The following is a 14,971-nucleotide window of genomic DNA, read 5'->3' as shown; positions in this document are numbered from 1 at the left end:
TTTTTTTGCCTCCTATCTGGGGTTTATTTTGCTCAAAGTGATGCGTGCTTCTCTATTCCGTACTTTATAACAGATTTATCCATAACAGATTGACACTTTCAGCATGCACCCACACTCCATATGAACCTTGAGAGCTTAGCTAAGTCTATTAATATGGGGTGCGACGTGTCACAATCTTAATTTAGATTATGTACGTTATTCATAAAGTTCTGTTTTATTCATTCTTGCGTGTTCATACCGGCTCCACCGGCCTAGACTCGTAGTTTTGCGTTATACAATGCGCCGAGTAGCCTACATCTAATACTACATAATTAGCCAAATTCAACAAGGCCACGATAAAGGAAAAATCGTTCGCCCTCGCAGGCAATTATTATGTACATGACGTAAATGTCACATACACGTTAAACAACGTAGGATAACCATTGCAGAGTTGCAAAACGTGACGACAGAGCGTCGAGGACAGCAAAAAGCGACACCTGTGTGATTCGAACACACGCTCCCGAAGGAACTGCCTAAACCGATATCATCGCAGAGAAGATAGCAGGGCAGCGCGTTAACCACTCCGCCAAAGTGCCGAGCGACTAACCCAATTGGTTGTTGATGCAAATTGTGGCTGCAAGATCAATTATATTACTATTGACTCATAGCCCCACTTGTAAACCACCGACCTCCACCAGTTGAAGTTAGATCGCACGAAGAAAGGCGCCAAGCTGCATATCTATGCACTCCTTGTGTGCGCCAGGTTAGTAGACGTGCTGTCTTAATCTCAATGGGCTAATACTCAGAAGAAAGGATTTGAAGCGGCGGTGTATTACATGCTTCATTTTGGCGGCAAGGTCTTTGTGCACCACTCCCTACGACGAGTAGCCGGATCGTTAGGTTAGCATAGCACTCAAGCGGTGCATACACGTATAAAAGCTTCACGCAATGATATAAATGGATCATCTATCCATCATACATATATATGGCCGCCCATTTTAACCCATATTATAACTCTGTCTTATATCAAGTATCAAGTTCTGCTGAGGTAATAGATACTTGTGGTCAGCGTGAACTTCTGCGCCCACCCCTTCAACACTGTCGAGTCGACTGGTTGACTTCCCTCATGCCACTTCTACTAGCTTGAGGGGAGGGGAGGTCCCCTTGGGTCATATTATAGCGAAGCATGCACACTTCGGATTACATCCAAAACCTTGAGGTGACGAAATTCCAGTATCATGACGCTTCTCATACATGATGCAGCACACTTCTTCTAGCACCATGTGGTGCTTTGTGGCCAATCCAGTCGTGACTACATCTTCTATAATTGAGGTTTTGGTTTGCGACGTGATATCTAATACGAATTAGGAAGCTCAAATCTATGGACTGTTGCGATTAATTTATGTATCTACACAGCGCCATCATGAGTAGGTCAAGTAGAATTTAAGTGCATCTTCCCAGTATACCCTCCCAAGGCTTCAACGGTATCATAGACGCACGCGGTTTATCAACACGGTCCTTGGCATAATTACTAGCAGCCCAAAAGCCGACCTTGAGATCCTCGGGAAGGTACCACTCGACCTGTTTGCCAGAGAAGTTGAGTACGACAACCCATTTTTCGCCCTTCACACTTGTTCTCACATACGAGAAGACGTGCGGGTGCTCATGGCTAAGTTCCTCAAAGTCACCATACACAAAGACGTCGGCATGTTCTTTTCGGTCTTTCAGACCTCGTTGCCAGAATTGCCAGACGCTGAGAGAATCGGGGCTGTTATCGCTCATCTGGACCTCGGCGTTGATGGTCTTGTAGTCGTTCATGACGCGCATCCACGGTCTGATGCCCGAGTCGCAGAAGCCGGCATTGTCGGTAGCATTCCATTGCATTGGTGTCCTGGCGTTGTCTCTTGCCTTCATATTCATAATAGTCCGACCGTGATGCAGCAGTTCAGGGTCGTTCCCATATAGCGCTTGGGTCTTTTTCCAGAAATTAATTGTCTCAATATCCTTGTACTCCTCAGGGTCCCATTCCGTCGGAATATTTCGCATGCCAATCTCTTCACCCTGGTAGACGAATAGGGTGCCGCCTAGGGTCGTCTGCATAAGCGCAATCAGCTTTGCACCTAGATGCCTCCATTCATCACTATCGTCGGCATATCGTGACACAGAACGGGGGTTGTCGTGATTCTCGATGAACACGGAGTTCCAGCCATCCAGGTCGATCATGACTCGTTGCCATCTTGATATAATTGTTTTCAGATCTTTGATGTCCCAGGGCTTGAGCGCTAATCTGACATGCGGCTTATCGATATCTACAACGTCGAAGACGAAGATCATCCTCAGCTCACCTGCATTTGCGCCGACTGTTCTCAAGACCTCATTCTCGTCACTGACGCCGGGCATCTCGCCAACTGTAATCGTGTCATAGTGGCTGAGCACCTCTTTATGCATCTCTTTGAGGTAGTCGTGTAGCTTTGGTCCATTGACAAAATACTTCCAAGCTGGCTGGTACCTGTGTCCCTCGCCCAAGGTGATTTCTGCATCAGGATATCCCGGCACCTTTGAAATAAGGTTGATGACGTCCATGCGGAAACCAGAGGCACCTCTCTCCAGCCAGAATCGCATCACATCCCAAACAGCCTCACGAACTTCGGGGTTCTCCCAGTTCAGGTCAGGCTGTTCCGGCGTGAATAGAGCCAAGTAGTATTCCCCAGTCTTCTCGTCGTATTGCCAGGCAGAGTTGGCCTCACCAAGAATTTGAGCCCAGTTGTTGGGTGGTTCTGGCTTCCCGTCTGCCCCGATGCTCTTAGGCTTCCGCCAGATATACCAATCGCGCTTGGGGCCGTCTATGCTGCTGCGAGACTCCAGAAACCATGCGTGTTCATTGCTGGTATGATTGACAACGAGATCCATCATGAGCTTCATATCACGCTTCTTCAGCTCAGCGATCAAGGTATCTACATCTTCGAGTGTACCGTAGCATGGATCGATCTGCTTGTAGTCCGCGATGTCATAGCCCATATCCGCTTGAGGAGACTTGAAGATAGGGCTAGACCAAACTACATTAACACCGAGGGACTTCAAATAATCCAGCCGCGAGGTGATGCCCTTGATACTGCCCCATCCTGATGAATTGCCAGGATGCGATTGAAAAGAGGAAGGATAGATCTGATATACTACAGCTTCCTTCCACCATTGCGGGGTTGAAAACGATGACGTCTTATACGATTCCGTGACCATTTTGAATGAGATGAATTATATCTGGATCTTGTCGAACTTATGTTGCGAGTAATTGTAAATCAACTGGGTTGGTCTAGTTAAAACTTCTTCAAAAGGTACAGAGTGCATTTCGAATTCTCCGAAAATATCCCCGTCGTTCCTAACCCCACCACCCTCTATGCACCCAGTCCGAGAACCCCACGTCCCCAATGACGAGCGTTAACTTATCAGTATAGGTTAGTATAGTTTACCCTGTAAGCTGATCAACTGTATACCTCCTGCCAGAAAAATCACTTTCCCTGCAGGGCTCTATTTCCGTAGCTCAATCCCCGAGGTCACGTTGTGAGCATATTCAGGGTGGAGTGCCCTCGAACATTGACAAAAAGTGTTCAACGATCCTCAATGATCTGTACACTGCACCAGAAATTTCTCGAACGCGGACTACCGCGAAATCTCTGGATTGCCGGAATTTTAACTTTGAATATATTTGCGTGCCAAGTCTCGTAGGTCTGTATTTCTCATACATCATCCATTACTCTGAAGGTACAATCTATCAACTACTAGGTTTTGCCTTTCAGGCTACCAGTGCAATTCCATACTTTTCCATATCGTACATTTTGTATTCCACATCTCCTTCCATGGTGAAAGTAGTTTTCATTGACCTTCTACTTTGTAAATATTCTCGGCTATGTTTTGTGGTGAGCTCCGCCACGATGTAGACCCACCCCTCAGTGTGGCAGTGTCACTTAACCGACCACTGTGCCGTATAGGAACATAACGAGCGCAACACCACTGCACTATACGGTAATGAGACTACTGGAAGACCTACATCCAATCCTTATCGTACTAGGCAGCAGTAAACGCGATTCTTGGTCATCATATCATAACCTTGGGCTCCACAATACCGAGCCGGCCTGGCAGGTATATATTGGCCAGTCAGGATCGACATATTTGGTTCGTAATAGCCAAGATTGCCTGAACAATATGAGTGATTCCCGCGATCTCCCCGACTTCGATGCCCTACCTCCCGTGGAAGGCATGCCGAAAGGCTGCGCATGGGGTGTTTTGTAAGTCTAAACATCTCCGCACCTTCCACATATCCATCGGATTGCAGAGCAACCTAGGCTCACAAACAAATCCAGCGATCGGGATGGGCATAAAGACAAGCTTGGCTGCCTCAACCTCCTGACAGCCGACACGGTCAAGGCGGCATATGCAGAAGCCCGCGACGGCGTGACCATATCTCTCAATGCTTCTATGAATCTCCTGAAGGTCCCCGGGGGTCCCCGCGCAGCGACGGGCCACAAGGTGCTCTCGTGGGCTGAGGACGTCTCCCCGTCTGCGTGCGGCCACCTCAAGGTCCTGGACGACGAGGTCAGCTTCAACACGCAGGCCAGCTCGCAGTGGGACGGGCTCTGCCACTTTGCGCACCAGGGCACCGGGCTTGGCTACAACGGCGTCAGGGTCACCAAGGCGGGTCTGGAGGACCCGGACGAGCGAGGAGATCTTCCCGGCTTGGAACATTGGCATAAGCGGGGAGGCGTGGTGGGGAGAGGCGTGCTTTTGGACTACCTCGCATATACCAGAGCAAAGGGTATTACGTATGAGCCTTTCTCGAGATATGCGATCACGATCGAAGACCTAGAGAATGTAGCAGCGTTTCAAAAGACAGACTTCAGAAAAGGCGATATCCTTATTGTAAGGGCAGGTGTTGCGGAGGCTTTGGAGGGGCTGAATGGCGAAGAGCAGTTGGGCTTGATGATTAAGGGACAAGGCGGTATGGCTGGAGTGGAGGGAAGCGAGGATGCCGCCAAGGTGAGCCATGGCTTTATGCATTGTTCTATCCTTGATTCGGTTTGTATTATACTAACTGGTAACAAGTGGTTTTGGAATAAACACTTTGCTGCTGTAGCCGGCGACACTTTTGCATTTGAAGTATTCCCCCCTCAAAAGCCCGACGGATCACTAGGTGATATGGGTGACCTCGGTGTGTATATGACTCTTGTCGGACTTTGCATTTGTGCTGATTACTCTTTGGCTAGTGTTACACTCATACTTTCTTTCTATGTTCGGTTTGAATATTGGTGAACTGTGGAACCTGAAAACTTTGGGGGAGCACTGCGCCAGCACCAAACGCTATTCTTTCCTGCTTACTTCTGTGCCACTGAACATCCCAGGTCTCGTAGCTTCACCACCCAATGCGTTGGCACTGTTCTAGCCTTGATACTACAAGGAAGGAGCACAAGACGAACCGAGGTTGGTTAGGCAGTAATGAAGGCTCATTAAGCATCGAGAACTAAGCTAAAACCCTTGGATATGATGTCAGACAAATAACAAAGTTAAATTCCATACAGACATGCACACATGTGGCGCCTTAATCAACGACGGCACTTCGCACGTTGAATGATACAGAGATCCCAGGAAGATATGGACCTTGAGAAGCAAATTGACAGGCTGTAGTTGAGGCTGCACGTATTCTATTCACCGAGTGTCAACACACAATATCATTCATCAGCGTCTAACGAATATAACGACGAGTCAACCTCGTCAATATCGTCGTCCGACGACCAATATAAAGAGTCGTTGTCGTTTTCGCTATCGACCCAAGCGCCTGGTACATGATGAGGTGTTTGTGATGCTTCAATCATGGTCCAGAAGTGCCCAGCAAAACGATCAGTTGGTTCTGTCATCCAGACTCCCCAGTCCTCGATGTTCGGGCCTGTTTTGAAGCCCAAGAGACGGCTATGATAACTCCATGCGTTTTTTCGAGATATAAATGAATGGCTAGAAGATTTTTGACCTGGCATGCATCTTGCCCTGGCTGTTCGGGAAATTCGTCTCGGGAACCCAGGTGAGATGCCACGTAATAATTCGTCTTCCCGTCGTCCGTACGCAGCAATGTTGACTCCAGCATCTTGGAGTATCATGAGCCACTGACGAAGCCTTCTTACTAGAATGGCCTCCACTTCTGAGCGTGTCCATTTAAGGACCGCTGGAAAAGGCGGCTGGAGCAAAAGTCCCAGTATCACATATGTCAGTGGCGTGTGGAGCTTATAGAAATTGATGCTGCTCTCCAGCCGATGAAGGTCCTTTGTTCCCTTCACAACTTGAACTGCAAACGGTTGATATTCTTTCTTTTTGGATTCATAATCCTCAAAACTCGGATGCATCGGCAACACTTCTACCCAGCACACGTTTCTGGCCACTGTGTGCAAAAGAGAAGCTTGAGTGGATTCGCTACAGCTCAAGTTGCCGTCGCTGTCTAAGACCGAGTCCCATCCAATGACAAAACGTGACACCGCCGAATTATGACATATTCTATACTTAAACCTCTTCATTCGTGATGTTAAAGTGGTAGCTTGATGATTTGGGCAAAAGATAGGCTGAACAAGTTGAAACATATCCCAATCATCCAGTAAACAACAGTTGCAATGCTTCGTGCTTTCAACATAACCAGCAAAGTTAGCAAGAAACCCTTTTGAAATCAACATGTTGCAGTTGTTTTTCAATGTAGTATTTTTCAATTCGGCGAAAGAATTTAAATAACTAAAAGTGTGAATCGATGATCTATGAACAATTAATATAAGCATTCGTTTACGTGGACTAAGACTGTTAAATCGCTTACACAATATTTTGAGCGACTTCTTCCTCTGAAAAGACATGAAGGTTCAAGATGAGCTCAAGAATAGCTGGGCTGCACCAGTAAATTGCCCTCTGTCACATTATATTTCAATATATGAGCCCAGTAAATGGCATTCTCTCTAGCGGGGAACTCACGAATAGCAGGCTTCTTCCGAGTTCATCTACATCAAACGGGGATGCTTGGCGACTATCGAAAATTGCTCGCGCGCGTTCGACATGACCTCCAGACATGGCAGCCCATATTGGGGTATTGTAAGGTACTACGGCATACGTCCGCAAGCGAATATCCCATCCTGCCAGGGACCGACGCGCGTTAAATTCGAATGCACAAGTGACACCAAACAGCCACCAAGGAGGGCGGAACCCAGCAGATAATCCCTCTGACGAACTCCCAATTCTGAAACCGGCCACAGCGCTGGGAGACTTCAAAGGTTTCCTGGTCACTTTCCGCTGGATCGAGTAGGTCTTGACCTCCTTTCGGTCATCTTGTGGGTCAATTTCCACTATGGTCCCTGAGTTGCTTGCGGATTTAGCAGCTTCGATACATGACATGAACTTTCCCACTATAATGTCAGGCTGGAGCTTCAACAGTGTTCTATGATGCGTGAGCATAGACATTATCTACATTGATTATTACATTGAGGTAGGTGGACTTACATGATATAGCCCTGCTGTGCAGCTTGGAGCATCCGAACAGCATTATCCAGTCGCCGCTCCAGCTTGTTCAACTCATCCTTTTTGAGCGCAACCTTGATGCGGGCCACCTTCTTCGACACCCGGCGGCTGGTGTTGATCTGTACGTCGAGGTCGTTGACAAGCTCAGTCAGCTTGCCCAGAGCCTTGCGGCAGTAGGTCACGCTTCGAACGGCCGCTTCGTCGTTCCAGAGTAATTGGGGCAACTCGTTTTGCGCAAACTGCTGCTCGGCCTGCCACAGGGCGGGATCCAGACAGTCAATCTGCTCCATGAGATCTCGGATTGTCTCGGGCACGTCCTTGACCTGGTCCCAGAGCCGTTTGAGCTTCAGCACCGCGCCGCCCGCCGTGCCCGCCAATTGGGCGACGGCGACGCCGCTTGCAATTACGCTTAGCACATCGGCCATGAGCACAAGAGTAAAGCGATATTCGGCCCATTGGCCCAAAAGGGAAGATGAGAGTGTGAGCCGGAAAGTAAAAGAGAGTCGGGGTTCCAGGATCGAGGGGGAAACAGGTTGTCTGCTTAGGTAGCCCCGAAAAGTATGCCTCATGCAGAGCCACGTTGGGGCTTGGGGCGGTCAGTCAATCAGCCTGCATCTGCACAGTACAACATTGGAAAGATCGCTACGCGCTTTCTGGCCCATAGCTGCTCAGCCTCGTGAAACACTCCAATGTGAGCCACACCGATATTGCTTGTGCGGTATTCCTAGCTTAGTTGACCAGTGGTAGGCAGACACAAGAGCACGCAGACTATCTTGCGCCATGTTAGTGTATTTCTGCTGCCTTCTCCTATCCTATCTCATGCTAATCATGTTTGCGTTCCACTTCGTTTAATTATTGAGCAAATGCTTAGCGATGATTTTGTATGTCCATGATAACACGATGAGACAGGTCAACTTTTGTGTTTGGTGCAATTTAAGATCCGAACTCATATCATTATCTTCAATCTCTATATACACAGTCAACACTAATATTAACTTATCTGGTCCACCGGAGCATTTGAGCTACGGGGCATCCTGAACGCCAGCGCCATTCTAACGGTCTGAAAACGAGCAATTGTCTCATTGCGTACTTCGTACACCATGCTGTGTATGAATCTAGAAACTGATAAGGTCTAGTGTTGGGTTAGCATCGTCCGTAAAATTTAGAGTTAGGAGCTTCTCACCTCGTCCAAAGAGACCTCGCTTGATCCAGTCCATCGCCATCAAGAATCTCGTTCTCACACCAACGCTCTGCGCGAAGTACACACTTCTCCAAGCATACACGGCCCACAAACCACCAGTCAGACCCCAGCCGCCGCCGAGATCAAAGACAGCGGAGTTACCCACATATGCGAGAGCACCCAGATGGTGGTACTCAAAGGCCTTGTAGACGGCCTCATCGAGATCACCGTCGCGGATATCATTATGACTCAAACCAGGTGCGGCGCGTGCCATTTTGTTCAACTTCTTGGCGAGGTAGACACCTTGTTGGTTGGCACGCTGAGCAGTAGCGGGCAGGGAAGTCAGCTTGTTGTCAATCTGTCCAAGAAGCTCTCTAAGCTCTCCAAAGTTGAGTGTGCCTGACTGGTCTTTGTCGAATTGCCCGAACAGCTTGTCGAGCCGTTTCAGATGTGCAGCGGCCTGAGGGAACCGACGCTTGACATCTGCAGCAACGTTTCGCCAGTCTTGGAAATGTAGTTCTAGATTCTCAGGATCTTTGCCATGCTTGAATGCCATGCCTCGCAGGAATGAAATAATGTTGTCTCCGACATTGTTCTGAACCGTGGAGCAATCTCCAATAGCGTAAACATCACCCAGAGGTGTACCAGCAACACGGAGATGAGTGTCGGTCTCTAACGCGTGACGATTTGTCTGCATGTCGCCGAGCTTCTTTGCTATCCGCTTACAGAATTCAGCTTGCGATACACCAGTAGACCAGAGACAAAATCCCATGGGCAGTTCCTTAGTAACCACTTGACCGTTCTCATCTTTTTGGCTGAAGACGATCTTGTCGGGGTGGACTTCTTGGACGCGAGAGTTGGTAAGAACATCAACCTGGTCGCGTGCAAACCTCTCCTCTGCATACTTGGACAAGGCCTCGTCGTACGTGTTCAGAATGTGGCTTCGGCTCTGGATCAGGTGAACAGAAATTTCGTTTCTCAATAGCTTGGGGAACCGCCTAGTTAAGTCCTCGTTCAACAGATCGAAAAGCTCAGCAGCGAACTCAACACCTGTCGGGCCACCACCACTGACGACGAAAGAAAGTAATCTTCGTCGTTCAACATCGGGAGTTGTGGGCAAGCATGCGAGTTCGAGGTTTCTCATGACCTGATTACGGATCATTCTAGCGTCATTGATATCCTTGAGGAAATGGCAGTTCTCCAGACCCTTGACACCATGTGGATTCGTGACGGATCCCACAGCAATGATCAGCTTGTCGTAGGGTACATAGAACCTTATTTCGTTGCCCTTGGCATCCTCTTGCGAGCACTCGACTAGCTTGTGCGAGAACTCGACATCTTGAGCCTCAGCGCGAACGAAATGACCGTTGAGTCTGGCTAGAATGCGCCGGATTGGTTCAGCCAAGCTCCGCAGTTCCAGAGTTCCCACAGTGGCAGAAGGAAGCATAGGAGTGAAGAGGAAGTAATTCTTGGGGCTGATGACAGTAACGTGGTACTCATCGGTGTTGAGTTCTTTCAGCATGGCAACGCCGCCCCAGCCACCACCCAGGATGACCAGACGCGGCTTCTGCTTCTGCGCTCGCTTTTCATCGGTATCGTCGTCGTCAATGAGGGCATCAATGATCGGGAGGTTCTTGGGGCCGCCTCTACGAGGTGAAAGAGCGTACTCGGAGACGCGACATTCGCCAAAGGCTGCGGACTCTTTGTATGTCGTGGCGTCGTAGAGGAAGAAGGCACCGAAGAGGAAAGCGACGAAACCGATACCAGTACCAAGCACAGCGGCTGAGCGGTACATAAAGTTCAGGAAGAAAGACCGTCGCTGGGGCAAGGGAGCGCCGGAGAGAGCTCTCGCGGCAATCCTCGATGGGAAGAGCCACTTGGTGGCATTTTCGTATTTTCGTTCAGGACTCTGTGGTCTCCTACTTGGTTGGCCAAACTGGCGAGACAGGAAGAAGCTGGTAGCTTGCGGGGTGGAGGTGAATCGCAGCAGACCTGACGCAGCAGACCTGCCCTGTCCGCGGATGACGCGGGCCAGGATTGCTCCTGACTGCGGCGGAGGCATTGAGGCTATATCTATCGTGGGTTGAAAACAACAATGAAGTGGGTGTTTAAGAGTGCAACCACATGTCGACTAAGCGAGCGTTGCGTACAGGCCAATTGATGTGCTGGCAAACATGAAATGCCCAATTCGTGTATATCTACGGTAGTAAACAAGTAAATACTACTACAGTCACAGTAGAAACTCTTTTTCGTCCATCTGGATCTGGGATCTGCATCTGCGTGGTACTGCGTCATAAGCTAGCTCTGCTAGTTAGTACCGGTCGGGCCTTCCACGTAGTCATGCCGTAACCAAGCTTTGTGACCCACCTTATGGCAAGGATTCCACTTCGTCGAGCGCCGGTTTTGTGACCCCCCAAGTTTCTTATCTGATCAATCTGATAAATAGTTATGTACTTTGCGACGTGGGATCTCCAGTCCGCCCGCAAGAAACGGTCCATGTATTGGTACTTATGCCTATGTAGGTATCATGTTTGACGCTGCAGTCGTACAGTACAGCAGGCATACACTTTGTGAAATGATTTACGGTTCTACTGTAGATGTCCGACTATACAGTAACTGACAGATGGGTCATTGCAACTCGCCGCTCCGAGTTCAGGGGTCTCACTGGGTGCGTAGAATTTGTACAGCCTCACCGAACAAGAAAACTATGCCATAACGCAGGGGCTCATCGCATTCAACATGGCCATCACTTGGTGGTCGTATTCTGAATTGAGGTCCGCTAGTATGGTATTTGAAGGGGGGAAACCTGAGGTATTTGCACCGTCTATTGCTTGCTGTGATTGGACTATATCTTGAAGTCCTTGTAAGTCCACTTCTCCGTAGCCTTCATCCTGGCATGTCTCAAAGCAGTTCTTCTGCGGGCCTCCACCTTTCCTCTCACCACGAGGCTCCGGTACCGGTCCTTGAGCAGATTGCCTTCTGGTTTCAATAACCTCAAGGAATCTTGTAGCTCATCTGGGAGTACGAGCTCGAGATCCCTCTCGGGTAGCTTGATCTTGCCTAGTTGCTTTCTGCGGAGAACACTGTCGGTCCCTTCGGTGCTTGTGTCACTGTCTTCGGCATTGGCCAGGGCTCGTGCCAGGTCCTTCTCTGATGCAGCCTTGGCGATCTCCTTGATCTGTTCCAGTTGAGCCTTTCTGACTCTTGTCTTGGCCTCATGCTTCAACCGTCGCTCTTCTTCGTGGCGCCTCTTGATTTTGTTGCGCTGGACTGGCGTTTTCCTTCCGGGCCTCTTGGCTGACACCTTCAATTCTTCACCCCCGCTCTGGAAGCCTTCCCACTCCGAGTCCTCCTCCCATTCTGACAACTGAGCGCGGGCTTCTGCGGCCTCTGCTTCGGCAGCTGACCTAGCGGCAGCCTCCGTTCTGATACGGTCGGCCTCTTCTTCGGCCAAGCGCTTCTTCTCAGCCTCAACAGCCTTGTTTCCCTCCTCAATCAAACGAGCCTGATACTCTTCGAAGGCAGGGTTGTAGCTGTAGTCTCCAGCGGGTTTCGATACAGCGGGGATTGTCTTTCCGTTTGCAGCCAAGGAGATAGCCTTGCCAGCCAGTGATTTGGGCGCCTTCTTGCTGTCGTCCCGAGTGTCATGTACATAGTCGTCTGCCAGGGGCTTTGGTGCCTCAACAGCCCAGGGGTCATAAGCGGTCTCAGTGAACTCGATTGAATCATCGTGATGACCATCAGCTACCTTCTTGAGCTTTCTGAGTTCCTTTTGTGTGACGTAGCCGGTGCGCTGTCGCTTGGGGGCGATGATGCCGTCTGAACTCTTGGATGCGCTGTCGCTCGATCTCTTGCGCGAATCCACGGCTGGCACGGCTGACCGACCGGCCAGAATCTCATCCGACTTCAGTTTCTTGGAAGCATGCTTGGGGAACTTCTTGGGGATTGCTGCGTCGCCGACGGTGTCGAGAGTGAAAAGGTCGTGGGAAGCTCGCTCAGCAACAACGCCACTATACGACCAATGTTAACGGGCGTGGATATCAAGATTTGCTTTCTGTGCGAGTTTGCTTACCCTTTGATGATTTCTTCGTTCAGTTCGTCAAGACCCTTCTCGACTTCGGAGACATCTACGTTCTTTCGCCATGCCTTTTTGCCTTTTCTGGAGGGCTGTTTGCGCGTGGCCGGGGCCGCTGTCGAGCCTGCAAGAGGCTTAATGACTGGCATCTTGTTGGTATGCCGGCGCCGCTGGAGGGAAGTCAAGAAAGCGTCTGTTGCAAACGTCTGAATTTGTCCGGTTCTCAAATTTGGCGGGGAGTTCCAATTCCAGTTCCAGTACGAATTCCAGGCGCTGCAGGTGCTCCTTCTCTCTCCCTTCGTCTCACAAAATTTCGGTTCGGCGCTATTGATAAGAAACAATACCTTATCGGCTTCCCCGCTAGAGTCTAGTGAAAACTAGTCGCCAGCTGGAGGCGCCTGCATCTAGGCTAAAAGACATACACATACCTACCGGGTATGGTTGAAAGTGGTGCATAGCAGGAAACAAACGATGGGTGCAACTAGACTTAGACCCTCCCAAATACAGGCCCGTAACGCTGGAATAGACGGCACCGTTGTAAAGGTTAGTAGATTCAATACAAATGTATTCTGTTCAAAAACCCTTCGATTGGAAGCATTTGTACGGGCTTCTATGTGGATTTATTATGCCAAGATAGATTTGAATAAAGAGTGTTTCTTTGAAGGCTGGTTCGCTCTCAGCAATAATGACTTTCAATGGTGGTTGAGGTCAATCAATATTCCCTTCCTAGGTCAGGTCACTAGGTTACATACATAACTACTTCAGGGCCTTGTGTAGCACCTGAACGCCAGATCCACTCCGCTGGAGAGAGAGACACCCCCAGGACTTACAGTAGGACCCAGAACTCAGGACCTACTTATTTATTGACTAACCTTAGGATACTACCCGAGAAGAGAGATAGATGCAAGACCCAGAACGGTGAACCGCGGAGCCGCACGCCCCTTTCTTAGAAGCATTTCCGCCCCCATCCAAACCAGGCATTTCGAACGACACTCGAGCTACACCTCCAACCGCATTTAGTAGCCTTCTGAATCTCCCTACGCACAGTATACCAAGTATACCACACCTACATCCAGCCATCCGCTTTCTGCAAGGCACGATATCACTCAGTCCCAGTCCCAGTCCCGCTCCCGCGGCCCTCACCAAAACACGCGAACATGGCTCAAGCTGGCGCAGGCGGGTCGTACAACAACCCCTTGAAGAAATTCAAGTAAATGCGCCTAACCCGTCCACGTCTTGTTTGTTGCCTCGATGCTAACCCTCATGTCCCTGTAGGCTGGTCTTCCTCGGTGAGCAGAGCGGTATGTATATTCACATGTCAACAGCTGCTTCTGGAAAGCGCGGGCACAAGAGCAATCGTCTGACGTAGACATTTCACAGTGGGCAAAACATCTCTAATCACCCGCTTCATGTACGACTCGTTCGACAACATGTACCAGGCCACCATTGGCATCGATTTCTTGTCAAAGGCAAGCATCCACCCCGGTCCCAGACAACCGTAACAGCACGAGCTGCCATCAAAACCATTGCGACTAACACATACCCTCCCACCCTTCAGACCATGTACCTCGAAGACCGAACCGTACGGTTACAACTCTGGGATACAGCGGGACAAGAAAGATTTAGGAGTCTGATCCCCTCGTACATCCGAGACTCGAGCGTGGCGGTAGTAGTATACGACATTTCCAGTACGCTCTCTTTGCACTCCCTTTATCTAGCCTCCTTCTTGTATAACTGGGGCTCAGCAGACTGACATACGCTGTTCTTCCACAGACGCAAAATCATTCCAGAACACAAAGAAGTGGATAGACGACGTTCGGGCAGAGCGTGGTAACGACGTCATCATTGTGCTAGTTGGCAACAAGACGGATTTGAACGACAAGCGCGAGGTCACGACACAGCAGGGCGAGGACGAGGCCAAGAAGAACAACCTCATGTTCGTCGAGACGAGTGCTAAGCTGGGCCACAACGTCAAGACCCTTTTCAGGAGGATAGCACAAGCCCTGCCAGGAATGGAGGGTACCGATGGCGCTGCTCAGGCCGCTTCCCAGAGTATGCCCTGCTCCCTGATTTCATGCCAAACGCCCACCGACTAACCCGCACTACAGTGATCGATGTCAAGACCAACGCCCAGTCCGCGCAACAAGAAGGCTGCGCTTGCTAAACTGCACTTTGGGTGCTATCCTAGACAGCCGCCAACCATT

General features: G+C 49.7%; 6 protein-coding genes and 1 non-coding gene across 7 annotated transcripts; 2 read left to right on the top strand and 5 right to left on the bottom strand.

The window, feature by feature from the left end:
• Nucleotides 1-470: 470 nt before the first annotated feature.
• BKA67DRAFT_t20 lies at nucleotides 471-575 on the bottom strand. Its single transcript has one exon. It is a non-coding gene; the product is annotated as a tRNA-Ser (tRNA).
• Nucleotides 576-1,316: 741 nt separating this feature from the next.
• On the bottom strand, nucleotides 1,317-3,300 carry BKA67DRAFT_549510 (trehalose-6-phosphate hydrolase). Its single transcript, XM_046101588.1, has one exon. The coding sequence runs from the start codon at nucleotides 3,214-3,216 to the stop codon at nucleotides 1,423-1,425; it is 1,794 nt and encodes a 597-aa protein (XP_045965025.1). The 5' UTR covers nucleotides 3,217-3,300; the 3' UTR covers nucleotides 1,317-1,422.
• Nucleotides 3,301-4,179: 879 nt separating this feature from the next.
• On the top strand, nucleotides 4,180-5,413 carry BKA67DRAFT_510893 (uncharacterized protein; the record flags this gene model as incomplete). Its single annotated transcript, XM_046097364.1, has 4 exons — nucleotides 4,180-4,262; nucleotides 4,338-5,010; nucleotides 5,077-5,182; nucleotides 5,238-5,413. The coding sequence occupies 4 exons, from the start codon at nucleotides 4,180-4,182 to the stop codon at nucleotides 5,411-5,413; spliced, it is 1,038 nt and encodes a 345-aa protein (XP_045965024.1).
• A 286-nt stretch (nucleotides 5,414-5,699) lies between these two features.
• On the bottom strand, nucleotides 5,700-7,937 carry BKA67DRAFT_530973 (uncharacterized protein; the record flags this gene model as incomplete). The annotated part of the gene is made up of 4 exons (XM_046099319.1): nucleotides 5,700-6,762; nucleotides 6,821-6,909; nucleotides 6,973-7,432; nucleotides 7,495-7,937. 4 exons carry the CDS (start codon nucleotides 7,935-7,937, stop codon nucleotides 5,700-5,702), a joined length of 2,055 nt encoding a protein of 684 aa, XP_045965023.1.
• A 369-nt stretch (nucleotides 7,938-8,306) lies between these two features.
• On the bottom strand, nucleotides 8,307-10,992 carry BKA67DRAFT_549504 (uncharacterized protein). The gene is made up of 2 exons (XM_046101587.1): nucleotides 8,696-10,992; nucleotides 8,307-8,644 (listed from the first exon to the last, which is right to left on the bottom strand). Exons 1-2 carry the CDS (start codon nucleotides 10,752-10,754, stop codon nucleotides 8,628-8,630), a joined length of 2,076 nt encoding a protein of 691 aa, XP_045965022.1. The 5' UTR covers nucleotides 10,755-10,992; the 3' UTR covers nucleotides 8,307-8,627.
• A 191-nt stretch (nucleotides 10,993-11,183) lies between these two features.
• Nucleotides 11,184-13,070, bottom strand: BKA67DRAFT_549503 (ribosome biogenesis protein Nop53/GLTSCR2). The gene is made up of 2 exons (XM_046101586.1): nucleotides 12,765-13,070; nucleotides 11,184-12,702 (listed from the first exon to the last, which is right to left on the bottom strand). Exons 1-2 carry the CDS (start codon nucleotides 12,914-12,916, stop codon nucleotides 11,538-11,540), a joined length of 1,317 nt encoding a protein of 438 aa, XP_045965021.1. The 5' UTR covers nucleotides 12,917-13,070; the 3' UTR covers nucleotides 11,184-11,537.
• An 854-nt stretch (nucleotides 13,071-13,924) lies between these two features.
• On the top strand, nucleotides 13,925-14,931 carry BKA67DRAFT_590110 (ras family-domain-containing protein; the record flags this gene model as incomplete). The annotated part of the gene is made up of 6 exons (XM_046104555.1): nucleotides 13,925-13,977; nucleotides 14,043-14,068; nucleotides 14,148-14,236; nucleotides 14,326-14,455; nucleotides 14,541-14,819; nucleotides 14,876-14,931. The coding sequence occupies 6 exons, from the start codon at nucleotides 13,925-13,927 to the stop codon at nucleotides 14,929-14,931; spliced, it is 633 nt and encodes a 210-aa protein (XP_045965020.1).
• Between the last annotated feature and the right edge of the window lie 40 nt (nucleotides 14,932-14,971).

This window comes from Truncatella angustata (assembly GCF_020726525.1).
Source record: "Truncatella angustata strain MPI-SDFR-AT-0073 chromosome Unknown BKA67scaffold_1, whole genome shotgun sequence".
NCBI classification, from domain to species: Eukaryota; Fungi; Ascomycota; class Sordariomycetes; order Amphisphaeriales; family Sporocadaceae; genus Truncatella; species Truncatella angustata.
Note: the sequence above shows the minus strand (reverse complement) of the source record. Positions and strands in the feature narration are given on the sequence as shown.